The sequence below is a fragment of the Teleopsis dalmanni genome, chromosome 1, assembly GCF_002237135.1.
Source record: "Teleopsis dalmanni isolate 2A chromosome 1, ASM223713v2, whole genome shotgun sequence".
Taxonomy (NCBI): domain Eukaryota; kingdom Metazoa; phylum Arthropoda; class Insecta; order Diptera; family Diopsidae; genus Teleopsis; species Teleopsis dalmanni.
This window is the reverse complement of record NC_051846.1, coordinates 132,163,429-132,190,964: the sequence shown is the minus strand read 5'-3', so window position 1 is coordinate 132,190,964 and position 27,536 is coordinate 132,163,429. Positions and strand designations below refer to the sequence as shown.

General features: G+C 32.2%; 3 protein-coding genes across 4 annotated transcripts in view; 2 read left to right on the top strand and 1 right to left on the bottom strand.

Annotated features, from left to right (window-relative positions):
* LOC119668745 overlaps nucleotides 1–27,536 on the top strand; it is a 308,120-nt gene that overhangs the window by 52,199 nt on the left and 228,385 nt on the right. The window lies entirely within an intron of this gene.
* Nucleotides 7,896–9,781, top strand: LOC119668752 (histone acetyltransferase Tip60-like). The gene is made up of 6 exons (XM_038078363.1): nucleotides 7,896–8,001; nucleotides 8,082–8,208; nucleotides 8,268–8,509; nucleotides 8,558–8,782; nucleotides 8,838–9,409; nucleotides 9,466–9,781. Exons 1-6 carry the CDS (start codon nucleotides 7,942–7,944, stop codon nucleotides 9,680–9,682), a joined length of 1,443 nt encoding a protein of 480 aa, XP_037934291.1. The 5' UTR covers nucleotides 7,896–7,941; the 3' UTR covers nucleotides 9,683–9,781.
* Nucleotides 9,793–10,714, bottom strand: LOC119668753 (augmin complex subunit dgt4-like). Its single transcript, XM_038078364.1, has 2 exons — nucleotides 10,103–10,714; nucleotides 9,793–10,047 (listed from the first exon to the last, which is right to left on the bottom strand). The coding sequence occupies exons 1-2, from the start codon at nucleotides 10,439–10,441 to the stop codon at nucleotides 9,838–9,840; spliced, it is 549 nt and encodes a 182-aa protein (XP_037934292.1). The 5' UTR covers nucleotides 10,442–10,714; the 3' UTR covers nucleotides 9,793–9,837.

Genomic DNA, 27,536 nt, shown 5'->3' with positions numbered 1-27,536 from the left:
ATAAGAAACTAGAATTTTTTCTAAAACGATTGATATACAATATTGTATATCTTATTCGATTAACAAATTATATATAATTAAATTAAATGTGAACTAACTTGGGCATGCACAACAGTTGAAATTGCGTTGATGATATATGTGGGATATTATATATCAAAATATAGTTAGCGTCGAATTTTTATTAAGATTATTGCATCTAAGATATTATTTGAACAAAAAACTAGAATTTTTCTAAGCCAATTAATGTCTAATATTATATTTATTGTTCGATTAACAAATTAAATAAAATTAATTAAATTATGCGCTAACTTGTGAATGCAAAACAGTTTAATTTGCATTGATGATAAATTTGGGAAATTTAATGTCAAAATATAGTTAGCGTCGATTTTTTATTACGATGTCATTTCAAATTTTAATTAATTAAAACATTATTATTTAATTAAAAACTATGAAATAAAAGACAGATAACAGTAAAAAATATGTTTGGTTTTCTAAATATACTTAGTTTTTATATAGTATAGAGCAAATTTTCTTTAAAAATGGAAAGCAAAAATTTGTAAAAACGAGGTTGCATTACAAAATTAAATTTTTTTTTATTCTTTTCTAAAGAGAGTACATTTTTCTGCAAATTAGCTTAATCGAAAGAGGACACTTCAAACTTTCATTTAATGTATTCATATATATAGATTGGTCGATTAACTTAAAAGTTATTGAGTGCCAAAGTTCAAAAACTAATTTTCTTTGATACAAAATAATTTATATCTTTAAAAGCAGAGATACCATTTTTCTGCAAATTAGCTTAATCGAAAGAGGACACTTCTAGCTTTCAGTTGATGTAATAATATTTATAGATTGGTCGATTAACTTAAAAGTAATCGAGTGCCAAAGTTCAGAAACTAATTTTCTTTGAAAAGAAAAACCTTTTATTATAAAATTTTAGTACAGAATAAACTTTGAATATAATACACTAATTATTACAATTATTTAAAAAAAATAGAATATTCACATATTAATTATAATTAATTCAAATGTGCGCTTACTTATTTATGCACAACAGTTGAAATTGCATTGATAAGTGTGGGATATTAAATATCAAAATAGTTATCGTCGAACAGTTGAAATTGCACTGATGAAAAAGGGAAATGTAATGTCAAAATATAGTTAGCGTCGATTTCTTATTACGATGTTATTTCAAGTTTTATTTAATTAAAACATTATTATTTAATTAAAAACTATGAAATAAAAGACATATAACAGTAAAAAATATGTTTAGTTTTCTAAATAAACTTAGTTTTTATATAGTATAGAGCAAATTTTCTTTAAAAATGGAAAGCAAAAATTTGTAAAAACGAGGTTGCATTACAAAATTAATTATATCTTTAAAAGCAGAGGTACCATTTTTCTGCAAATTAGCTTAATCGAAAGAAGACACTTCTAGCTTTCATTTGATGTATTCATATATATAGATTGGTCGATTAACTTAAAAGTTATTGAGTGCCAAAGTTCAAAAACTAATTTTCTTTGATACAAAATTAATTATATCTTTAAAAGCAGAGATACCATTTTTCCGCAAATTAGCTTAATCGAAAGAGGACACTTCTAGCTTTCATTTGATGTAATAATATTCATAGATTGGTCGATTAACTTAAAAGTTATTGAGTGCCAAAGTTCAGAAACTAATTTTCTTTGAAAAGAAAAACCTTTTATCTTAAAAAATCATATACCAGAGGACAGAAAAATTTTAGTACAGAATAAACTTTGAATATAATACACTAATTATTACAATTATTTAAAAAAAATAGAATATTCACATATTAATTATAATTAATTCAAATGTGCGCTTACTTATTTATGCACAACAGTTGAAATTGCATTGATAAGTGTGGGATATTAAATGTCAAAATAGTTAGCGTCGAATTTTTATTAAACTTGCTACTTCTAAGATATTATGTAAATAAAAAGCTAGAATTTTTTTAAGACGATTGATATATAATATTATATATCTTACTCGATCAACAAATTAGGTATAATTAACTTAAAAATGTACTCATTTTAGCCTGCACTATCGATACGTTTGTAAAAAATTTTGCAATCAGCTGATTGCATTCTTGCGTAAAAACTGTAAACAAAGTAAATCAAAGTAGAAAAATTGTAAATATATCTTGGAATTAATAAAAAAAGCTATATATAAAACTCTTCAGAAAAATGATATAATCTTATTCAATATTATTGACAAAATTAATTGAAAAAACAATCATTATAAAACATTGTTTGGATTAATCGCCTTTAAAATATTAATTGTTCATTGATATGTTTTTCTCTGACAAAGTGCTCTTATTTGTAAGAAACCCAAAATGCAAATAATTTTCCATAGTGATGAGGAACAAAAGAAAATTCTTATCAGAAAAGCAGAAAAATTTGTTTTAATAATTTAATAATATGAATTTTTAAGAATGTATAATTATATTATAGGATATATTAATGTACCATAAGTATAATGAAATAAGTCTACCTTATGGTACATTACGCTGTAGAAGCGTATATTAGAGAAAACGTAATTATTTTTTATTTTATTTATTTATTTTATAACAGTAGCGGACTTTTAGTTTCATGTTTCTGGAAAAAAGATGCAGTAGTTGATTTAATTATAAAGCGTGAAATATTGTTTTTTTATTGTTTAAAATTTTTATTATATAAATGCAATTGTTTTCATATATAAACGGAAGTATGTTTATTAAAAAATGCATATATATTGCATTTTATTTAACTGTTACATGCAATTAAAATTCCTTTGAAATTTTTAGTAACACATTATTTTTCGCTCTCTATTAAATTTAGCATACTGAACATGAGCATCAATAATTGTATGTGTTTTAACTCTTATGATTTAAATTAACCAATAGATAATCAAATCGCTTTTACAGTTTATGTCGCTATTGCAACGCGTCGCAATTTAAGTTCATGGTACAGTGCTGGCACACTGACGCAAACTAAAGCGCATGAAATGCAGATTACATTTGAAGTTTATGTAATATATTATGCATTAAAGTAAAATAAGTGAATATGGTTAGAATAATGTAATAGATCTAATATATTTTATAATGTAACATATTTTATTGTTATAAAAGAGGATGTAAATTTTAATAGAATTTTAATATAATCAAATAATTCATGAGTATTATTGAAAGAGTAGTCTCAATATGCATTTTTTAATATACATATTTTCATTTATATGTATATGAAAACAATTACATTTACAGTTTGTCAACATTGTGTTTGCAATTTTGCAATTTCTTATTTTTAACGGGACAGAATACCGTTAGATGAGTCTGAGTTTTTCTGTTTGTTATAATATTCTGCAAAAACTGTTCAGTTTCTTTGTTATTTAATAAGTAGAGTGTTTTAAGTGAAGGAATAACTAGAACGCACGTGATTAAATATGCCAGGAAAAGGAACAAATTCAAATAATAATAAATATAATAATAAAATATAATAATAAAAATCACATCATCTTAGTACTCTGAATCATATCTTAAATGTGCGCTAGCAAACTGAAATCGTTTTTCAATTTTTTGAACAGATAACAACGGTGTGTTACGTGCAACTATCGAAGAATAAATGTTTTGTAATAGCACTTTTCTTATGGCCTTGTGACTAACAACAATATTAAATAGCTTCTCCAGACTTAATGCCAATGATCTTATGGAAATTCAAGGATTTTTATCAATTGTTTGCAATACTCTTCTTTAATGGCGATCAGACAATGGTTTAATACGGTGGCCTGATGGTTTTTAACTAATACAATCCTCATTTTCTGCTCTGTTTATGATATTACATATTGTTCTTAATTGTTCTTTTACCTGGCATATTTAATCACGTGCGTTCTAGTTATTCCTTCACTTAAAACACTCTACTTATTAAATAACAAAGAAACTGAACAGTTTTTGCAGAATATTATAACAAACAGAAAAACTCAGACTCATCTAACGGTATTCTGTCCCGTTAAAAATAAGAAATTGCAAAATTGCAAACACAATGTTGACAAACTGTAAATGTAATTGTTTTCATATACATATAAATGAAAATATGTATATTAAAAAATGCATATTGAGACTACTCTTTCAATAATACTCATGAATTATTTGATTATATTAAAACTCTATTAAAATTTACATCCTCTTTTATAACAATAAAATATGTTACATTATAAAATATATTAGATCTATTACATTATTCTAATCATATTCACTTATTTTACTTTAATGCATAATATATTACATAAACTTCAAATGTAATCTGCATTTCATGCGCTTTAGTTTGCGTCAGTGTGCCAGCACTGTACCATGAACTTAAATTGCGACGCGTTGCAATAGCGACATAAACTGTAAAAGCGATTTGATTATCTATTGGTTAATTTAAATCATAAGAGTTAAAACACATACAATTATTGATGCTCATGTTCAGTATGCTAAATTTAATAGAGAGCGAAATATAATGTGTTACTAAAAATTTCAAAGGAATTTTAATTGCATGTAACAGTTAAATAAAATGCAATATATATGCATTTTTTAATAAACATACTTCCGTTTATATATGAAAACAATTGCATTTATATAATAAAAATTTTAAACAATAAAAAAACAATCTTTCACGCTTTATAATTAAATCAACTACTGCATCTTTTTTCCAGAAACATGAAACTAAAAGTCCGCTACTGTTATAAAATAAATAAATAAAATAAAAAATAATTACGTTTTCTCTAATATACGCTTCTACAGCGTAATGTACCATAAGGTAGACTTATTTCATTATACTTATGGTACATTAATATATCCTATAATATAATTATACATTCTTAAAAATTCATATTATTAAATTATTAAAACAAATTTTTCTGCTTTTCTGATAAGAATTTTCTTTTGTTCGTCATCACTATGGAAAATTATTTGCATTTTGGGTTTCTTACAAATAAGAGCACTTTGTCAGAGAAAAACATATCAATGAACAATTAATATTTTAAAGGCGATTAATCCAAACAATGTTTTATAATGATTGTTTTTTCAATTAATTTTGTCAATAATATTGAATAAGATTATATCATTTTTCTGAAGAGTTTTATATATAGCTTTTTTTATTAATTCCAAGATATATTTACAATTTTTCTACTTTGATTTACTTTGTTTACAGTTTCTACGCAAGAATGCAATCAGCTGATTGCAAAATTTTTTACAAACGTATCGATAGTGCAGGCTAAAATGAGTACATTTTTAAGTTAATTATACCTAATTTGTTGATCGAGTAAGATATATAATATTATATATCAATCGTCTTAAAAAAATTCTAGCTTTTTATTTACATAATATCTTAGAAGTAGCAAGTTTAATAAAAATTCGACGCTAACTATTTTGACATTTAATATCCCACACTTATCAATGCAATTTCAACTGTTGTGCATAAATAAGTAAGCGCACATTTAAATTAATTGTAATTAATATGTGAATATTCTATTTTTTTTTAAATAATTGTAATAATTAGTGTATTATATTTAAAGTTTATTCTGTACTAAAATTTTTCTGACTTCTGGTATATGATTTTTTAAGATAAAAGGTTTTTCTTTTCAAAGAAAATTAGTTTTTGAACTTTGGCACTCAATAACTTTTAAGTTAATCGACCAATCTATGAATATTATTACATCAAATGAAAGCTAGAAGTGTCCTCTTTCGATTAAGCTAATTTGCAGAAAAATGGTATCTCTGCTTTTAAAGATATAATTAATTTTGTATCAAAGAAAATTAGTTTTTGAACTTTGGCACTCAATAACTTTTAAGTTAATCGACCAATCTATATATATGAATACATCAAATGAAAGCTAGAAGTGTCTTCTTTCGATTAAGCTAATTTGCAGAAAAATGGTACCTCTGCTTTTAAAGATATAATTAATTTTGTAATGCAACCTCGTTTTTACAAATTTTTGCTTTCCATTTTTAAAGAAAATTTGCTCTATACTATATAAAAACTAAGTTTATTTAGAAAACTAAACATATTTTTTACTGTTATATGTCTTTTATTTCATAGTTTTTAATTAAATAATAATGTTTTAATTAAATAAAACTTGAAATAACATCGTAATAAGAAATCGACGCTAACTATATTTTGACATTACATTTCCCTTTTTCATCAGTGCAATTTCAACTGTTCGACGATAACTATTTTGATATTTAATATCCCACACTTATCAATGCAATTTCAACTGTTGTGCATAAATAAGTAAGCGCACATTTGAATTAATTATAATTAATATGTGAATATTCTATTTTTTTTAAATAATTGTAATAATTAGTGTATTATATTCAAAGTTTATTCTGTACTAAAATTTTATAATAAAAGGTTTTTCTTTTCAAAGAAAATTAGTTTCTGAACTTTGGCACTCGATTACTTTTAAGTTAATCGACCAATCTATAAATATTATTACATCAACTGAAAGCTAGAAGTGTCCTCTTTCGATTAAGCTAATTTGCAGAAAAATGGTATCTCTGCTTTTAAAGATATAAATTATTTTGTATCAAAGAAAATTAGTTTTTGAACTTTGGCACTCAATAACTTTTAAGTTAATCGACCAATCTATATATATGAATACATTAAATGAAAGTTTGAAGTGTCCTCTTTCGATTAAGCTAATTTGCAGGAAAATGGTACCTCTGCTTTTAAAGATATATTTAATTTTGTTAAGTAATCTATTTTTACAAAATTTTATTTTCCTTATTTTGAAGAAAGTTTTTTTATATTATGTAAAAAGCGATTATATTTAGAAAAACAAACATATTTTTTATTGTTAGAAGCTTTTTAGTTCATAATTTTTGGTCAAGTAACAAAGTTTTTTTCATTTTTCATACAAAAAATGTAGATAGTAAATTAATTCAATTTTCTACTTAATAATGCCTTTTGCTGCATTAAATTTAATAAAATAATAAATTTTTCCTTAATTAAACTATACTGCATTTTTCACGCGGCGAAAAATGTTCCAATTCCATTTTGGACTTATCGTCGACGCTACCTTCACGCACATAACTTTGCATTATATGAAAAGTAATTTTATCCTCTTTCAAATGAGCCGTAAAAGAAAAAAATGTTACCTCTAGTTGAAAAGTTATTAATAAGTTAGTGACCCCACCTTTTGGGGCTAATTTTTATTTTTCATTTTTCATACAAATTACATTATTTATACATAAAAGTTGAATGTAGATAGTAAATTAATTCAATTTTCTACTTAATAATGCCTTTTGCTGCATTAAATTTAATAAAATAATAAATTTTTCCTTAATTAAACTATACTGCATTTTTCACGCGGCGAAAAATGTTCCAATTCCATTTTGGACTTATCGTCGACGCTATCTTCACGCACATATATTTATCTATATCATGTTTAACACCTTTAAGAGCTTCACAGCAAATTGTTGTTGTACGAAAAAATAAATTTTAATTCATCTCTGATGTTATCTCTGAAGATTTTAAGTGCGTTGTTGTTGCTTCACATGCTACACTTACGAACCACTCAGAACGCCTATTGTTTCGCATTTGATCAAGCAAATTATAAAACTCTGTTTGTTGGGCAAAATATAAAGCAAGCCAAATTGAAATAGATTAACTTAACCCTTAATTACTTTAACTAAAAAAACAATGTAAAAAAAAAAATGTATATATAAAGCAAACGCATAAAAAAAATATTAAAGTTTTAAAATATATTAAATTTTTCATTCGCTCAATTTACTTGGGTTTAATTTTATTTACATAAAATTGAAGATATTAACAGCACCATATAAAAAACAAATTTATATTTTACTTTTATTGTGAATAGTATTTTGACGCTTTGATCAGCTGTTGAATTCGTATTATTTTAAAACAATTCTTAAGAATATAAAATTGACATAATTCTAAAAAATTATGAAAATTACGCAAAAAGTTGATTTTGATGAGGATGTATCTTCTATTTGTGAATCTACGGTACTGGAATCAACTAACTTTCAAAATATTTGCAATTTTATATGCATATTATATTCACTATTTTCTTTGACTAAAATTAGGCTGCACTTACAGAAGGATGCCGTTTACCAGTGCGAATGCATAAAACAGATGATTGGCCACTAGCTGAGGTCGTCAGTATTAAAGACCATGAAGGAAAAAGGCAATTTTATGTCCACTATGTCGACTGTATGTATATAATAAATTATGTGCAATATGCATATACATATTTTAATTTTTGTAAAAAGTTAATAAACGCTTGGATGAATGGGTTGATGAAGAAGATTTGGATACAAGAAAAGTTCAATTTCCACGGCGGGATGGAACACAAACTGGTGCAAGCACAGGCGTAACAACTCCAAAAAAGCATCACTCATTAGCTGGAAGTGTTTCTCGTCCAACTTCACCACAACCAACTAACGCAGAAATGGTAAACGGAAATGCGGTCTTAGCTGCAGCACTTCAAAAGAAAATTAACAGAAAAAGAAAAGTATGTTTTTTATTCAATTTAAACAGAATACGAATCATTTTCTTTTAGTTAAATTCTGTAATAGCGCCGCCAGTACTTCTGCCGGAAACACCAGCATTGAATAATACATCCAGTATTGAAGAAGCATCATTAGATGGCAAAAGTGCTACACCACGCCAGTCAGGTAGCATGGTGATTCATCAAGATGATGTTGTCACTCGCATGAAAAACGTAGAAATGATTGAATTAGGAAGGCACAGAATAAAACCGTGGTATTTTTCACCATATCCACAGGTTGGTGTTTATTTCAAAAAATTTACTCTTAATACGAATTCTAAAATTAATATAGGAACTTTGTCAAATGTCATGTATATATATTTGTGAATTTTGTCTTAAATACCGAAAAAGTCGAAAGTGTTTAGAACGTCATTTAATCAAGTGTAATCTACGCCATCCACCTGGAAATGAAATTTACAGAAAGAACACAATTTGCTTCTTTGAAATTGACGGCCGTAAAAACAAAGTTTATGCTCAGAATTTGTGCTTACTAGCCAAATTATTTTTGGATCATAAAACACTTTACTACGATACGGACCCATTTCTGTTCTACGTTATGACTGAATTCGATTCCAGAGGCTTTCACATAGTAGGGTATTTTTCAAAAGAGAAGGAAAGTACAGAAGATTATAATGTTGCTTGTATTTTAACAATGCCACCATATCAACGGAAAGGATATGGCAAACTTTTAATTGAATTTAGTTACGAATTATCAAAATTTGAGGGAAAAACAGGTTCACCTGAAAAACCATTATCTGATTTGGGTTTATTATCATATCGATCATATTGGGCACAAACAATTTTAGAAATATTCATAAGTCAAAAACCTACTTGTGACAACGAGAAACCTACGATAACAATAAAGTAAGTCTTTAATTTATAACTTATTTTATGTAATTTTTTTTTAATTCTATTTTAAGTGATATTTGCGAATGCACTTCAATAAAAAAGGAAGACGTCATCTCTACCTTACAAAACTTAAATCTAATAAATTACTACAAAGGCCAATATATTGTTTGCATTGGCCGGGATATAATAGACCAGCATAAAAAAGCTATGGAAAATCGAAAAATACGCATTGACTCAAAATGCTTGCATTGGACGCCAAAAGACTGGTCTAAACGCTCAAAGTGGTAATTCAACTGTGTACGTTTTAGAAAACGATTTGATAATGACCGTTGAAATATGTAATACTAACAATTACGTAAAAAATAAACAAATTAGCATTTTTAAGAATTTTAAATGTTTTATTACAATATTTTGTTATTGATTTAATTCAATTCCGAAAGAACCTAATATTTGATCGATTTCATAATTGGTTTATCTGTCAGAAACGCATGCGCAAAAAAATCTAATCCCTGAAATGCTGCAGCCTCAAGTGATGTTTCAATAATGTCCCTAGAATTTTTGATTGCTTTAGTTGATTTTTTAATATCTGCAACGCCACTTTTTATTGCTTCTATTTGTGTATAATTCTCGCACGAACTCAAATTCTCTTTGAACTTTAAATTATAGCATTATGAGCATTATTTGTATACTTATATTACAACACATTACCTTTTCCAGAGCTTCTGCGTTGACATACTCAGTCACATTTCCTGTTGAAATTTTCGCAATTATTGTTTCGATATTTTTTTTAACTGATTTAACATGAGAATCATCAAAACAGATACCACCTTCCACAGTGGTACGAATAGCCGTAAGTTTTAATAGATTTGTGTATTTAAGATATAGTTCCAAATACTCATTTTTCACCTTTTTATATTGATGAATTTTTTCCTCAATCTGCCGTTTAATATTATTTTCATCATCTTTAAAGCGTTTATAGGTTTCCAAATAAAGCAAGTAGTTTATGTCATCAAGTGTAGTATTATATTTCTTTGAAGTAGAGCCCATATTAAAGAAAAAGTCGCCAAATAGTAATACAACAAAAATCAAATAAAACCTAACCCGCTTTAAATCGACTATAAAATTACTTAAACACTTTGGACACCATCAATTTAGTATAATCAAACCTTATAGAACTAAATGAACTTGTGTTTTTGAATTGTGTAAACCACAAGTTCAAACATTTAGCCAACCAAATCTTTGTAAAGTGCTTCAGGCTATACACTTATAGTACCTTTTCACTGCTTACTTAGTAAGCTGCAGTGCTTTTTCACTTACTTTAAAATATAGTTCACAAAATTCGACCAAAATTATATCAAAAATGACGAATGCAACATTGGAAATTATCGAAATTTGACATATTTAACACAAGAAACTAAATGTAAAAATAAACAAAAAATCAGGCAAAATGTAAACATAAACCAACAAGAGGTAAACATTTTTCAAAATATTCTTTTTTTATAAATAAAATATATAATTGATATATAAAAATAAGTTTATATATCAAATATATGTTTGATATCCTTAGCTGCGTTACAGCAAACGTGATCCGCTCAATTTTACATGCAAAACAAACGCAATGGGGTGAACAAGCAATTGATCTGTTTCACATTCTGGTTCAATGTGGAATGTATGCAAAAAATAGAAGTGGAACGTATTTTAATGAAAATATGGATGGCAATGCGATTTTAACATATGATACGATCCAGTTTAGCTGATTAGAATTTATAAACAAATTTATATTTTTTTTCTTTATATATTGTATAAACACAATCTGTAAAAAAACATTCAGTATTACTTATGAATATAAAATAGAATAAGATGATATGTAAACATGTGCGGGACACTCAGTAGTGCACACCGCTAAAGATTAAATTACAATTAATGATTACAATGATTACAATTACTAATTTAATGAGCAAATAGTTGGCTATAAATGTTTAATTTTAGTGAGTTTATAATTACGATTCACGTATTTGGGGTTCGACTTGGCAAGCCCGACGTAGAAAATCTTCTTAGTCGACGTGGATGATTGATATCACATAACAGCTCGTGTGCCAGTGAGTTCGGGTGGTTTGATAGCATTGTACGGTAGTTTTCGCTGACTGTTTGTATTGTTTCAAACACTGATGGGACGTGGAGATCGCGCTGTAAAGTACTATTTGGTATATGTCATGGAGCAGCCGCACATAAACGAAGTATTTTTGATTCAAATCTTTGCAATATCGCTATATTAGATTTTGCAGCTGTTCCCCAGATCGAGACACCGTAGGTCCATATTGCTTTTAAAATAACTTTATATAAAAGTACTTTATTGTTCAGTGCTAGTTTTGAATTTTGGAAAAGAAGCCAGTACATGGAGCGCATTTTCAGACCCAGTTGCTTCCGTTTCGTAAATATATGATGTTTCCAAGTGAGACGCCGATCAAGATGAACACCTAGACACTTCGCGTGATCGGATTGTGGTAGTATGTTATTATTTAGTGTGACTATTGGGCAGGAACCAAGGCGAAGAGCGAATGTGGTTTGTGCAGAATTAGATTCATTAGCTTTAATGCGCCAATTGTTTAGCCACACTTGGATGCTGTCTAGGTTATACGTTGTCTAGGTTATGCGGTATACGTTGATGGATTAAGTGGTAAGTCAGCTGCGAACAGTGTGTAGAGGGTTGGACCTAGTACACTCCCTTAAGGCACTCCGGCTTTTATCGGGAAGATTTTCGTATTATTGTATTCTATTTTTACCATGAAATATCGGTTATTGATATAAGACTTAAGTAACAAATAGAAGCTGTGTGGTAGATGCAATTTCAGTTTGTAGAGCAGTCCGGTATGCCATACCTTGTCAAATGCTTGTTTTATATCAATGAATGCTGCAGTACAGTATTCTTTTTTTTCCAAACCATCTCCTGCATATTGATAAACTCGATTTCTCTGTTTAATGGTTGAGTGGTGATTTCGAAAGCCGAATTGGTGAGCAGGAATTAGTGAGCGACTTTGGATGATATGGTTAAGACGCTTTAATAGTATTTTTTCAAAGACTTTGGAGAGCGCTGGAAGTAAGCTTATAGGTCTGAAAGATATATCTAACTCTAATGGTTTACCTGGTTTTGGTATCAGGATAATTTGGGCTACTTTCCATTGACTGGGATAGTATTCTTGGCTAATAATAGCGTTAAAGAGTTGGTTGATGAAAACAAGACCAATGTTTGGAAGCTCTTTCAACACTTTGCCAGTGATCAAATCTTACCCAGGAGCCTTTTTTATTTTAATTTTGGTCTTAATTGTCCATTTAATTTCTTGTGTTGTGGTTTTTGGAACCGGAAAATCCATTTGATGCGGTGATTGCAGGAAAGTCCTAATTTCAGTGTCGTTTTCATAATTTCTGCACGGATATGGTTGAAATACACCTTGAAGATGCTCTGCGAAAGTTTGAGCCTTGTCGATTCTGGATCTAGCCCACTGTCCATTATACATTTTGAGTGGTGGAATATGTGACGTTGATCCATTCAGCTTGCGAATGTATAGTATAGTCGGATGCTTCACTGGGAGACAATGCAGATAGGTATGTTTCAATGTTTTTGTTTTTGTTCTCCTTTAGGGTTTCTTTAAGTGTTTTTATCGCTTCATTCAAACGTCTTTTGTCTTCACGATTTCTTGTTATTTGCCAAATTCGTCGCAATCTACGTTTTTGAAGTAATTGTTCCTTTATGCCTCTGTCTATGTGATCTTCTTTATATTCATTGAAATGCTTGGTTTAGTTCCACGCAGCATTCTGTACGGTTGTATTAAATTGGTCAATCGCAGATTCGATGTCGTTACCGGTTTTGAGTGGGATGTTGGTTGTTAGATTTTCATTTATGATACTTCTGAAAATACTCCAGTCTGTACTTTTATTGTATAATCGAAGCTCTTTGTTCTTTACAAAGATTTTTGAGTTCATCTCCATAATAAGGGGGGAGTGATCTGAGAAAAGGTCTAAACTGAAATGTATCGTCGATAATAATGAGCTAGAAATGCCTTTAAATATGCAAAAGTCTGGAACTTTATTGTGGTCTGTTGGCCAGTAAGTTGGTTCACCAGTTGATGCGTGAAGCAAATTGTTAGCCTGAATAGTCTTAAACAATTCACGACCTCTTGGTGTGATTAGTCCGGAGCCCCAGTGAGTATGCTTTGCATTGAAGTCTCTAGCAGATATAAATTTTTAACCAAGCGTGTGGAAAAATTCCTCAAACTGATGACTTTTAATTTTTTTGGTTTGGTGGGCAATAGATAGAGGTTATACAAATTGGACCTTTATTGTTTTCAACTGTTATTGATATTGACTGAATAAATGGTTTTTCATGTTTGTTGTGCACAGAGTGATCGATATCGCTTTTCAAGATTATCGCAACTCCTCCGCGAGCATTTCTAGATGGGTGGTTGGCGCTGTATATAGAATACTTAGGAGTTCTGAGATCTGTTCTTTGGTTGAAGTGAGCTAGCCTTTTAGCATTCCAGAAAGCAATTTTACACGTGCTCATTATTTTGAAGTGTTGGCGATGAACGCGGTTAAAAGATTTAGCATAGTAGTCAGTTGTTGCATTAATGTTTTAAACATCATTTTCAATTCTGACATATCATTGTTTTCTGCGTTTGTTTGTGGTTCACTAGTGATGGTTTGGCCATTACTTACAAATTTATTGAAATATAAAATTGAATTGAAAAAATTAATAAATAGTAATTGTATTTTTTATGCGTACATACCAATCAAATAATTAGTAGCACTTCTTTGAAGTGAAAAGATTTTCTTGAAATCTTCATCGGAAAAATTATTGATCGTTTCCACAAAATTTTCACCATATCAAACGCAGCTATTATATAATGTCATGTATTAGCTCTGTTCCACAAGCAACTCGTAGTAAAACTGAAGTAAAACACAAGTTAAGTTCTAACTGAGAGCGTAATATGAATAAAGTGCCAAATTACGGTCTTTATACAGATTTTCATGAAACAGCTTTGTGTAAAGTCTGATGAGAACACCAGTGCCCCACAAATTAACTTAACAAAAATTTAAATTCAAACCAAAACATCAACACAAATTTTACTTGAAATAAAATGTACGAGTAAATTCTGTGTAGCATTTTCAAATTTCGACAGGAATGTTACGCTCTCTCAGATGCTCTAATTTACTCGAAAATTTGCTGATGGAACGCACTTGTGTATACACAGTGTTACTACGAGTAGCTCGTGGAACAGACCTAATATATGATTGACTTTGTGTGTATGTAATGCACAAGTTCTTCCAAATTATTATAAATTTGATTTTTGATGAACTTTTATACTGGGCCCTATTGCATCAACACTTCACTTGCATTTTGCAAGTTATTATCAGTTTTTGATCATTTTTCTCGCATTGAGAACATAATGCTTTATTTTTAGAATTGAGTTATGCAAACTTTTAAAAACACTTAGAAAATTCAAAGCATTGCACCAATGTACTTTTTAATGAAAAGTAAAGTGAAATATTTGACAAAAAACTAGGTTTTTTTTGCAGTTTGTGTTGCACTAACACTTGTTACATTGCTCTTTGCAAAAGTAAACAACAAAAATTTACAAAAAAGTTGCAAATGATTAATTCTGCATATTTAAAAATTTTGTAAATGATTGCTTTACATAAAACAAAAGTTTCTTATGTATATTAATAAACAAAATGCGTAAAATGAAAGAAATCATCAATAAATAAATAAAAATTGTTTTAACACATTGATATTTATGTTCAAAAGAAAGAAAAAATAGAAATAGAAAATTAGTTTACGCAAATATTGTTGCTGTTTTTAAAATAAATTTAGCTGCTGTTTATCATTTGGCAATAATTAAAGGCATATCTCATCGGAATTTTTATAAGTTTAACATTTTATTATATTAATTTATTTACATTAATTAAATATTTATTTGTGTAATTTAAATACAATATTTTAATAATTTTAAATTAACTATACTATTATAAATTATTAAACTATAAGCTATTTATAAACTTAAAATTAAAATAAGTTCGATTTTATACTTATGTATTACGCTATATACTTATATTTATACTAATATTTACATTTATACAATATACATTTATATTGTAATAATACTAAAATTTAAAATTTAAAAACTTAGAAAATATAAAATTAAGTAATATGATATATAATAATTTATTAAATAATGTTTTTTTTTTAAATTAATATATTTAATTTTTTTATATTTTATTTTTAAATTTAAATATGCCTTCTTTGCTTCCTCGTATAGTTCCGATGACGCTTTTTTGCGTTTTTTTAAATTCATACATACGTACTATGCATAAATCATGTACTCATAGCAACAAAATATCAAACAAACAAAAAAAATATACAAACAGAAATAAAATGCTTTGCAAAAACTAATATCATATGAAAGTGATTTAATTTTTTGGTGCAACGCTTTGCTTTGCATTTTATCCAAAAACTCTGCAATAAAATCTTTATTTGCAAAGTGCAAAATAAATTATGTTAAGTCTTTGGTGCAACGCCTTTCATTTTTACTTTGCAAAAAAAAGTCACTCATAAGTTGTGCAAAGTGAAAAGTATTGGTACAATAGGGCCCTGGTCTCAAGCTGAAAGGGCAGTTCTAAAAATGAAAAAAGGAAACCTAACTAACAGCTGGCTGAATCGAAAGATATTCAAAAACTTGCTAAACAGTGTCAGGAATTTTCTATGCCATGGGACGAAGAAAGGATACCCGCTCACGGAGGAAGGTGCCAGAGTGGGTATAGTCGGTCCGGGCAAGAAGCATTGGGGAGCATAGTTAGCCATTCTGCTTATGTATAATACTGGAAGCGACTTGTTGGGTTAAAAAATCTGTTATAATGGCTTATGATTTTGATATCCAAAATACAGGTAGGTAGGTTGGAGTGGCGGCCTTGTTTACCAAAAAAGCCCACTTGAGCACAAATAATGGCCCGTTGTGGTACCACAAGGAAAAAGCGATATTCGTATATAGACAAGGTGATGAGTATACGACCAAAGCCCAACAGATAGGCAATGGCTCCCCCATTAGGTGAAGGAGAGCCAACCCGACAGTTCTATAAATCTAGCTAGGTCCCTCACATCGTAGGATGACAGCTCAGTCAGATCGGTCAGAAAAGGGGCCCCCAAGATATTTGATCTTCTTCTGGCTAAAGATGGGCACTAACACATGAGATGGAACACAGTTTCCTCCTCGTCCTCAGAGCAACAACTGCGACAAAGGTCATTATAAGGAAGACCTAGTCTCATAGCATGCCTCCTTATTAAGCAATGACCCGTCAACACCGATACCGTAGTACTGAGCAGATCTCTCTTTAGTTGGAGCAGCTGACTCGTACGCTTTTTATCCAAGTTAGACCAAATCGACCTAGAAATGTGACAACTGGGCTCACTTGCCCATTGTTGCTGAGCAATGTTGTTGCATGTGGAACGCCAATTTCTAATAAATGAATATTAGGGAGAAGAGCCCCAGTCTTGGCCAGCTCATCCGCCCTACAGTTACCCGCTATATCCCTATGACCAGGAACCCAGATAAGTGGAACGTTAGCGCACATAGCTAAGTCGTTGAGGGAAGCACAGCAATTTTGAGTAATAATTGATGAGGCTAAGGTGCTTACTAGTGATTTAATGGCAGCCTGGCTGTCCGAGAAAATTGAATAACTTTCTTCGGAGGTACGATTGTCAAGGATCCATTTTACAATATAATGGATAGCTATTACTTCTACTTGGAAGACACTACAGTAGTTAGGTAGTCGAAGCGAGACACTAAGACCTAGTCTTTCCGAGAAAATGCCACAACCGACTCGTTTGTCTATTTTCGAGCCATCTGTGTAGATATCTATTATATTAGGGGTAGATACTCTACCAAGGGTCCAGTCTTCTCTACTAGGTTTGAGAACTTTAAACCCCTGGTTTAGGTCTGGGTAGGAACACTTATAGTCGATTGATAAGGGGGCTGGTAGATCCTGATTCAGTATGGTCGCGTGTCCTGTATCAATTCTAGACCAGCGTGAAAGAGCATTTAGTCTAGTTGCTACAATCTTAGCTTGCTGTTTTGCAAGAAGCCGCTATGGCAGCCAGTAAAGCAGAGTGAAAAGAGCCTTTGTAGGAGTGGAGCGCAGAGCACCGGCGATTTGTAAAGCGGATATTCTCCTTGTTTTGTCAATAAGTTTTGAGTGACATGCCTTTTCAGTAGCTTGCCACCACAAAGCAGCTCCGTAGAGAAGAGTAGGTTCAATAACGGCCGTGTAGAGACAATTTAAAAAACGAGGTTGAAGACCCCAGCTGCGACCTATAGCACTTCTACAACAGTAAGTAGCACATGTAGCTTTGCGGACTCTCTCAACCAAGTTTGCCTTCCAGCTGAGTTTAGAGTCCAATATGAGGGCCAGATATCTGACACTCAAGCTTAAGCTCAGTGTAATGTCTTTTATCTTGGGAAGGGAGAAGGAAGGAATTTTTTATTTTCTAGTGAAGAGAATGACTTCCGTCTTTCGGGGTTAATATCAAGATCAAATTTCCTACACCATTCGGTTACCGTGACGAGCGCGGAATTAATAACGTTCGATATAACCTGGGGAAATTACTCGAGGAATAAGTAAAGGAATACTACTCGAGCGATTCTTCAGCAGCTGGGGATATACATGAGTTTGAAACAACTGTTATATATGCTAAGAAGTCAGGGAAGAATGACAATATCACCTTGTTGGATGTCGACAGGAATGATGCCGTCCAGAATGGAGATTTATATGGTTGAAAAGTTTTGATGGCCCAATTTCCGGTCGCTTTGCCTCGTGTTCGATGGCCAAGGCTATGTTGTCGTTATTGCTAAATCTAGAGAGTAAAAAGGCAGGTTTACCTTGACCTTCTACGAATACAATACGGTATCCGTTTGCATTCATACCACAAACCACATTAACAACCCAAGGTTCCTGGATCAGAAGGATGTCCTCTCCTTTATCAGCTAGGCGGAGAATTAAGGCTGCCGAGGCAGATTTCGAGTGTTGGAGGTTAATTTGCACAACTTTCAACATTCCTAAGTATTTTCAACCCCGGTGCTGTTCAGCTTGTCGTCGTCCGACATCGGTGAGGGTTCGCGGGACAACGCCATACCTGTGAAAAGTTCGCCAACCAGTTCGGATGACGACAAAATATTGCCTCCGTCGTCGGAGGAAAGAATGCTGATTTTGTCACTAACCCCGTCTTCGGTGATATTGGTATCAACTACCGCGGCCCTACCATCAGAGACCGGATCTAAAGAGACAACCCTAGAAGGTTGTTGTCAAGCGACTTGGGAGTCGCTTTTGTAAATTCTAAGGGTGACCGACCCGAAGCCATAGTTGATCACCCGATTTTGAGCTTGAAGGAGGGCGACCGATTGTTCGTTAAGAACGACGAGAGCCTCTATGAAGTCGCCTCTGGGTTCGCTGACCTTAGCAACCTTCCAGTCGTGGGTTGAAAGGTTTGGGTTGCTTGCCTTAAGAAGTGAGAGAATCTCCTCAGGCGAAGAGAGCTCCAAAAGAAGCCAGACTTTGGAGCGAGGGCGCTGTGGAATATTATCCATAGAAACACCTTTAAGCTGTGCACCAGGCCAGAGTTCCCCAAGTTTACCATTTGCTTCTTTGTATATATCTGCGGAGCGTTGATCGGGACAAGCAATTATTTTTATATGACCCTGGTACCAGCCTGCGTCACGACAGCAAGGCGAAGGGCCAGGGTGAAGTGCCACGACTTCCATATAAACTTTCAGGAGAGTCCGCTCGACCTTCTTCCAGTTAACTGGGAAGATGGTGCCGTCACTGTTGCCAGCATACATTTATGGCCCAAGTCAGACTTTCCTTAATAATCTCACTGAGAGGTTTGGAAGGTTTAGAAGGCCCCAGCTTGGGACGCTTCGAAGATGTGGACGGTGCTGGTTGTCCAGCCTGTTCAGTCGACCTTTGTCGTTTTTGCACAGGGGCAGAGGTAGTTTTTGTGAAATCGGCGGGACGGACTTTGACATTCTCTCTTGCCCAAGTTATTTTTGCCTTGTCGCTTTTGTTAGCAAAGAAGGGTCAGCGGCGTTTAGCCTGGCAAGAATACGGTGAGCTGGCCTCCGTGTTCTGTACGCCCTCGTCGAGGGGTTGACGTGAGATTTTACACCGGAAGTAGAATTGGTGTTTGTTGCTGGTGGAGCGTTCAGCAAATTCGCTTTTATCGGGGCACCTGCAGAGGAACAGTAGGCAGCGTTGCTACCTGGCATAGATGCTGAGGTGCTCGATGACGAAGCTGTGCTTGATTTTGCCGTCTGAGAAAGAGGTCTAGACGGATTAACAAACGCTTGCCTAATAAGGCTTGAGCGTCCCCCCGAAGGGTTGGAAGTTTCCAAAATACAAATACTTCAAATAAATGTTTGCACTGCCCACACAATTGCTAGTGCCTCTTTATCAATTTCTGCATATCGTTGCTCCGTAGCAGTCATGGTTCGACTTGCATAAGCAATTAGTCGCTTTACTCTATTTTCTAAAAGATGCAACAATATAGCATCTAAACCCATTACCGAAGTACAGCAATCTGTGTTCTTTGAAAATTTGGCATTCGCCAGCGTGTCTTGACTTTCGTACAGTACGTAGCACAACCGTAGGAGCTCGCCTCGGGTTTTGAAAATTGTCCTTATTGAAAGTAATTATTGGCACCCAGATCATAATTCAGTTTACTATATGCATCGCTTGATATACTGTTTCTTGCCACTTCTACAAAATTTCTACGTTCTTCAATACTTAGTTTCGTTATTATATTTTTCTGTCAGAGTTTACACATTTAACTTGGATGCCAGATCCAATCATTTTTCAATACATAATCTTTTTTCATTTATTAGGTACTGCGCTAATGTTTTTTGAGTCCGATTGCCTGGCAAATTCCTAACTCGATTGATGTAATCAAAATGCAATTTCAATGCTTGGGTATATAGCGTTGGTGGACCAGTCTCTATAAGCACCATATAATTTGGGGTATTTTTTGGCAGACGAAATGTCTGCAATTTTTTGATTGTATCATATTTATCCGCACCCCAAATTTGCTCTGCATAATTTATAACTGATTTAGCTGTGGCTTCAAAATCTTTATATATTACGGACAGTGACACTTTCGGATTTCCCAAGACATTTTTCCAGGTACAATTAATAGCCAATTAAGCTTCCTTTAACTTCTCGTTCAAGTGGTTATCGTATTTTGCGTTATATTTCATATTTATTCCTAAATATTTATAATTATGAACCACTTCTATTTGATCATCGTTAAGGTACCATTTTTCGTCATTTCTCAATCTTCTAGCATGTTTCTTAAATATCATCACTTTTAATTTGTCTGTGTTTATAGATAGTCCCCATAAGTTGCAATATTTTTTTAATTCATCTATCATATTTTGTAACATTATTGGAGAATACGCAAACAGCACAATATCATCAGCATATAGTAGTACTTTCAGGCACATATTGACAATCATAACACCATAAGGAAGAAATTTACTTAAGCCATCAAAGAACAGTGCAAACAATATAGGGCTTAAGACACAACCATGTCTCACTCCGGTACACGTTTGGAACCATCTCAAAATACATCTTTCGTCTCATACTGTTGACTCATTGTTGCAGTATAGACTTTGCAGTATTTTCAAGACTTTTGTTGAAAGACCCAGCTGGTGTCGAAAGCTACTTTAAGATCTATATAAAAAACATATAACTTCGTGTTTCTTGCAATATATTCTTGCGCTACACTGGTGAGGACAATGCTACACTGATGAGGACGATAATATTATCTACCGTGGAGTAACCTTTTCGAAATCCAGATTGAAAGTCGCTTAATATATTGTTTTCATCCACCCAATTTTTAATTTTATTATGCAGGAGGATTGTAAGTATTTTAGCTGATGTATTAAGAAATGCTATTTCTCTATAATTTGCCACATTATTTGGGTTACCTTTTTTAAATAGGGGAACTATTATGGCTTTTTTGTAACTATCAGGTGGGACTGCATTTTCAAATATATAATTGTATGTTTCATCCTTACGCTCTATAAACTGTGGCGATGCATATTTTGAAAATTTAGCTGGAATTCTGGTTTCACCTGCGACCTTGTTATTTTTTAAATTCTGAAGCACTGCATAGACTTCTTCAATCTTTATTGGAGCATCTAAAGCTTCGTTTATTACATACGGCAGGGCATAACTGAAGGAATGGTTTACTATATTGCCATTTAACTGGTTTTTAAAATGAGCCGCCAAAGCTTCGGCGTCCACTTTAATTCCTTTTATGTGATCTGCACGATTTATTTTTTTAAGTCCACTCCAAAATGATTTGCTATCAGCAAATATTTTATTAAAATATGACTTTCTTTTCTCTTTCCGCAGCTTTTTGTATTCTCTATTTACATTTTTGCATTTCTTTTTTTACTGTTCGTTGCCATTTAAATAATTTCTTTCTTGCAGTTTCACATTCCAGATCATACCATTTTTATTTCATATTTGTACGCGCCGAATTATCATCTCTTTCCTTCGCCGCAAATGTACTACCCTCGCATGCTTTCCTCAAGTTTTCCTTAAGCTTGTCTTGGTACAGATCTTTATATTCATCTTTCCATATCAGTTTAGGTAGCAACTGCATTTTACAGATAAGCGATAGTAATTGATGTGTGTCGATGAATACTGCAGATCGCTAGAGATAAGCGATAGTGATTTTTTTGTTATAAACGACAATGCAGATCGCTACATGCGGGTGATCAACATGTTGGGTTACTATGGCTATGTATTGTTGAGTGAAAAAAATCAGGGATGGCCGAAGTGGAAAGGATATTGATGAATTAAAGCGGCTGAATCATGAATGGCTGAATCAGCTGATCGGTGTGTAGTAGCGCTGAGTGAGGAAGTAGGCGTCATATTTAAGATAAAGGGAAAATGAATGAATATCATCATGGCGAATTGGCGGTTGAGACGCGTAAATGCAATATATATGTATATATTTATTAATTTAACCGAACATAACTTTTTAGTATGTTTGTAGTAGTTATGTAATAATGTTATGTAACAACCTACATATATATACACTAGAAACATCACTTTTGTATGACATTAACTGAACTATAAAGATTATAACGAACTAAAAAAAACTTAACAACACAGTTTTTATCTATTTTTACTCACATCACACGAAGATACCTGAAATAAAGTTCATTTAATAAAAATTTATCATATTTATTATAAACTACTTACCAAAACCCGCAATTACATTGATTGGATTGATAAATCCTGTTGTGGATTTATCAAGACAAGTCAGGTGGCCTTTCGTCACCTGTGTCTATTCGATAGACGAAGTATTCGATCGAAGGAAAAGTTATATCGAATTACCAGGACACGACAGGTGGTCTCAGGTCGACTGTGTCTAAGGTTATTCCCTAGAGCATATAAAGTACACTCTATTTACCAATATACCTCTAACCAAATTCTCTCAGATTTATCATAAACACAGCTGCTTGAAGGAAAACCTTTCGAAGGCATTCACGCAAGCTTATACTGGTGATTTCGGGAATCACATTTCTATTTTTAATTATATTGGAAATATTTTGCTTAACTTTTTATATATATTTTTTTTAATTATAAAATTTGAAATAATTATACTTAATAATAATATATAAATAAAAGGAATTAAAAAAGAATCACAGTTTTCAATATTTTGGTCACAGTTTATAAATTTATTGTGAGGACTTTGGTGAGGCTGAGGATACCCCAGCAAATAACAACGACCTTGAGGTAATAAAATAACTTAATAAATAAATCTGTACCGATTGCATAGCATATATTGCTATTCGTGTTTCAGTAATTAATATTTTTATTGGAAATAATTCTATTAATTGCAGTTAATGAAGCAGCTTAAACAGACTTTAAGGTGAACTTTTCCACACAGTTTTTAAGTTATTTTATGTGAATTAAAGAATATAGTCATCATCATCATCATCAGCGTTACAGCTCGGGGTGAGCTTTAGCTGCATCAACCAGCTTTCTCCATTCTGCTTTGCATGATGTTTTAGATCTCCAGCTTTGTATACCCATTTTCCTGATGTCTTCAGTCACGTTGTCGAGCCATCTTATACGTGGTCTACCTCTGCTGCGGTCATTATACGGCGTGAAATGGGGTATTCGCTTTTGTGGTCTATCGTCCGGCATTCTCATGACGTGTCCTAACCATCTCAAGCGTTGCGACTTTGCGAACTTCACCACATCTTCACCATCACAAAGTTGTAGTAGTTCAGCATTCGTACGCCGACGAAATTCTTCTTGATTCAGGCGGATGGGACCATAAATCTTTCTCAGCACCTTTCTTTCGAATGTTCTAATTTGGTTTTCATCTGCTGTCGTTAGAGTCCACGTTTCGGCCCCATAGCATAATACCGGGCGGACGATTGCCTTGTAAGCGTGTAGTTTGGCACTTCTGGTCACGATTTTAGATTTGAAGATTTTCGCGTGTCCGTAATAACTTCTGTTTGCTGCTACAATTCTGTCTTGTATACTAACACTGATTTCATTGTTTTTATTAATAAGGACACCCAAGTATTTGGCGCTTTCAACTTCTTCAAACGTAAACTCACTAACTTGAAAGGGCTCTAAAATTCGGCTGTGCATGTTTCTTCCAACACTCATATATTTTGTTTTGTTCTCATTAATGTTTAGCCCAACGATCTTAGCTCTGAGTTGTAAGTCGATAAACTTTTCTTTCATATAGTGAAGTGATCTGCTTAAGATGGCTATGTCATCTGCGTAGGCAATAGTCAGTGATGTTTTGTTGAATATGTTCCCTGTTGCCACCAGTGACTTAATAGCATCGTGAAGGACTAGGTTGAAAATGGTAGTTGAAAGCGAGTCACCTTGCTTCACTCCACTTTTAATTTCAAAGGCATCTGTTAGACTGTCTTGCACTATCACTTTTCCCGTCGTATTGCACAGTGTAATCATTATTAGTTTTATGAGCTTCTGATTGATCCCGAGTGATTGTAGAGCTTCCTGTATCATTTTTCTATCGATGCTGTCAAATGCTTGTTTGAAGTCGATGAAAAGGATATGCACTACTGCATTGAACTCATAACTCATTTCCAAGTTCTGTTTAAGCAGGAATATTTGATCGGTCGTTGAACGATTCGGTCTGAAGCCCCCTTGGTATTCACCTAAGATTTCCTCCGCTGCATTCTTTCTTTGTAACATGAGCCTAACAACGTTATGCCTCGGTAGTTATTACAATCTAGTTTGTCACCTTTTTTGTGCAGTGGTACTACTACGCCAGTGAGCCACGCTTCCGGCAGCCTTTCTTCAGCCCAGACACGCTTGATTAATGTAAACAGCTCTATTTTTGCGCTTTCTCCGCAATGTTTAATGAGCTCTGCTGATATACTATCTTCACCGGGTGATTTTCCGTTTTTCATTTGCTTTATGGCTTCTGTAAATTCCTCAAGACTGGGTTCAGGTTCTTGTTCTGTACTTGTAGCTAAGTCTGTTAAGGATAGGTTATTATTTTCCGAACCAATGTTGAAAAGTTCTTGAAAATGTTCCTGCCATCTTTTAATAATGCCCTCTTTTTCTACTAGTAGTTCCCCATCTTTGTCTTTACACATGTTGATTCGCGCTTGAAAACCCTTTGTTTGATGCTTGATGTTGTGGAAGAAACCTTTAGCATTTCGATCTGCAAAATCTCTATTGATATCTAGGATTTCTCTATTGACGGCTTCTTTTTTTTTTCTTTTGCATATTATATTTGCTATTTTTCGTTTGTTTTTGTAGTTGCTTTGATTAGTAATTTAACATTTGCTCCCTGGCTACATTCTTAGCTTCCACTGCGACTGCACAGTCGTTATCAAACCAATTGTTGCGTCTACGATTTCTTTTCACACCAACGGTTTCTTCTGCTGCTTTTGTGATTGAATTTGCAAAAACTTTCCAATGCTCGTTTATATTGGTATAGTTCGTGATATGTCTAAGTGATTCGTTTACTCTCTGCTCATATTGTTGGACCGTTTCGCTATCATGTAACTTGTCAACGTCCCATTTTTTCCTTCTAAATCCGTAATTTCTACGTACGCCCTTTAGACTTTGTCTTACTGTGGCTTTTACCAGAAAATGGTCGCTATCGACATTCGCACTTCTACAGCTACGAACATCAAGGATAAACGATTTCTTAATATGGTCTATAAGAACATGATCTATTTGGTTGGCTGTTGTTGAACCTGGTAGCTGCCATGTCCCCTTATGTATGTTTTTGTGTGGAAAATGCGTGCTGCTAATGTACATATGTCTATAGAATATAGTATGTCTTATATAAAGGTATTACATTATCTGAGCTCTCATTGTAACGAAACAGATTCGTCGTTTAATTTTGCTGAGATATCACTCAGTCCCGGTCCAGGTCGTTGCAATAAACTTGTTTTATTGACTAGTTCGCAAGCTAGTAAAAGACCAAGGAGAAAGTAAAGACGTTGTTTATTTCAATTCAAAAATAAATATCTTTATTATAAAATTTATAATACTAGGTAGAAAAAGAATTCTAGTCTATGTTGTTATAAATCCAAGCGGTTACAATAAGTTGTAACCAATGGCATCAAAATGCCGGCGACGTTATGCTCTATGATAAAAAATTCTAACCTATGGCATCAAAATGACGTGCGGCATTATAAACTATAATAATACAATGATTCTAGCCTATGGCATGAAAATACCATCCGGCGTTATAAACTATAATAATACAATGATTCTAACCTATGGCATCAAAATGCCGTGCGGTGTTATAACTACAATAATAAAATGATTCCAGCCTATAACATCAAAATGTCGTGCGGCGTGATGAACTACTGGTCTACAAATATAGCCTATAGTATCAGAATACTACTGGCGTGAAATTTCTCTGGCGACTTAGCGATGATGTAGGTGTCTGCTTACTTCTGTGTGCTAGCGCTAAGTGATATTTCATATAAAATTGTAGTCTATTTATACGAAATTAGCCTCACTTCATTAGTTGTACGCACAACCGCACAAGTGTAATTCTTCATGCGTACACAGTTATTGCATTTCTTGCCTAGCTGCTTGCATTTCGTAACGGCTCTACCGTGAGCTTGGCTTGTCTTGTGCTGGATGTGCGTGTGGGTGTTTGTTGCTGCGTTGAACAACTGGTCAATTCATGAATGAAAGGTGGTGGTTTTAATATTTATATTTTATGTTTTAATCAAAATTAATATTAACTACTAAATAAAAGAAATACATAAATAGTAAATAAACTATATAATTATTATTCATATATTATTAATATTACTCTTCAAATATATTTCTTTATTTATTGTAATTATTTATCCAAGTTATAGGTTTAGCCTAATATTTGTACAAAATTTCGTTCTTACATCATTAAGAAGCTAATAATAACCGTAATTTTTTCTTTAAGATTTGTAAAAAATCAACATTAAGTCGGGTTGAAACAGATTGACATCATTTTTAAAATATGATAAATTTTATTTTGACATAAATATGTTTTTTATTGTGTTGTGTACAATATGAAATATAAAAATTGTAAACACTAAAAATGAATTAATTTAAATAAGAGAAAACAAAGTGAAAATTAAAAGGATAGAAGGTTTACAATTTTATCTCATATATTTAAAATAATTTATTTATTTTTATATTTGAATTTATTATTATGATTCTGCACTTGAGTTGCAAAACAATATTCAAGCCCATTTCAAGACTCTATTGTGAATGACACTTCTGTTTGTACTGTTCGCTGGACAAAACTGTAAAATTTTGTTTGATTTTGTGCAATTGTTTGATTTTGTATATGTCAATATATTCTGCTTTTCACTTTTTCTTGGCATTGTTAAAATTATGTATAACAAAATGAAAACAAAATGTATTCACTATTATTTGAGTTCGCAATGATGCAAATTCAACGATGCATTGATATCCTGAATACCCGTAATAAAATGTGCATACGGCCAAAGAATATCTTTACAAGAACGGAAACTCCGCCCACTTCGTGAGAGTGCATTTGAAATTGCTTTTGAAAACTTAT

What these genes read in the sequence shown, in the direction of transcription:
- LOC119668752 (XM_038078363.1), top strand. Translation starts at nt 7,942, where the DNA reads ATGAAAATTACGCAAAAAGTTGATTTTGATGAGGATGTATCTTCTATT. An exon ending in CTTCTATTTGTGAATCTACG is followed by an intron (nt 8,002 to 8,081) that starts GTACTGGAATCA and finishes GACTAAAATTAG; the next exon opens with GCTGCACTTACAGAAGGATG. An exon ending in AAACCTACGATAACAATAAA is followed by an intron (nt 9,410 to 9,465) that starts GTAAGTCTTTAA and finishes TTCTATTTTAAG; the next exon opens with TGATATTTGCGAATGCACTT.
- LOC119668753 (XM_038078364.1), bottom strand. Translation starts at nt 10,441, where the DNA reads ATGGGCTCTACTTCAAAGAAATATAATACTACACTTGATGACATAAAC. An exon ending in ACGCAGAAGCTCTGGAAAAG is followed by an intron (nt 10,048 to 10,102) that starts GTAATGTGTTGT and finishes TATAATTTAAAG; the next exon opens with TTCAAAGAGAATTTGAGTTC.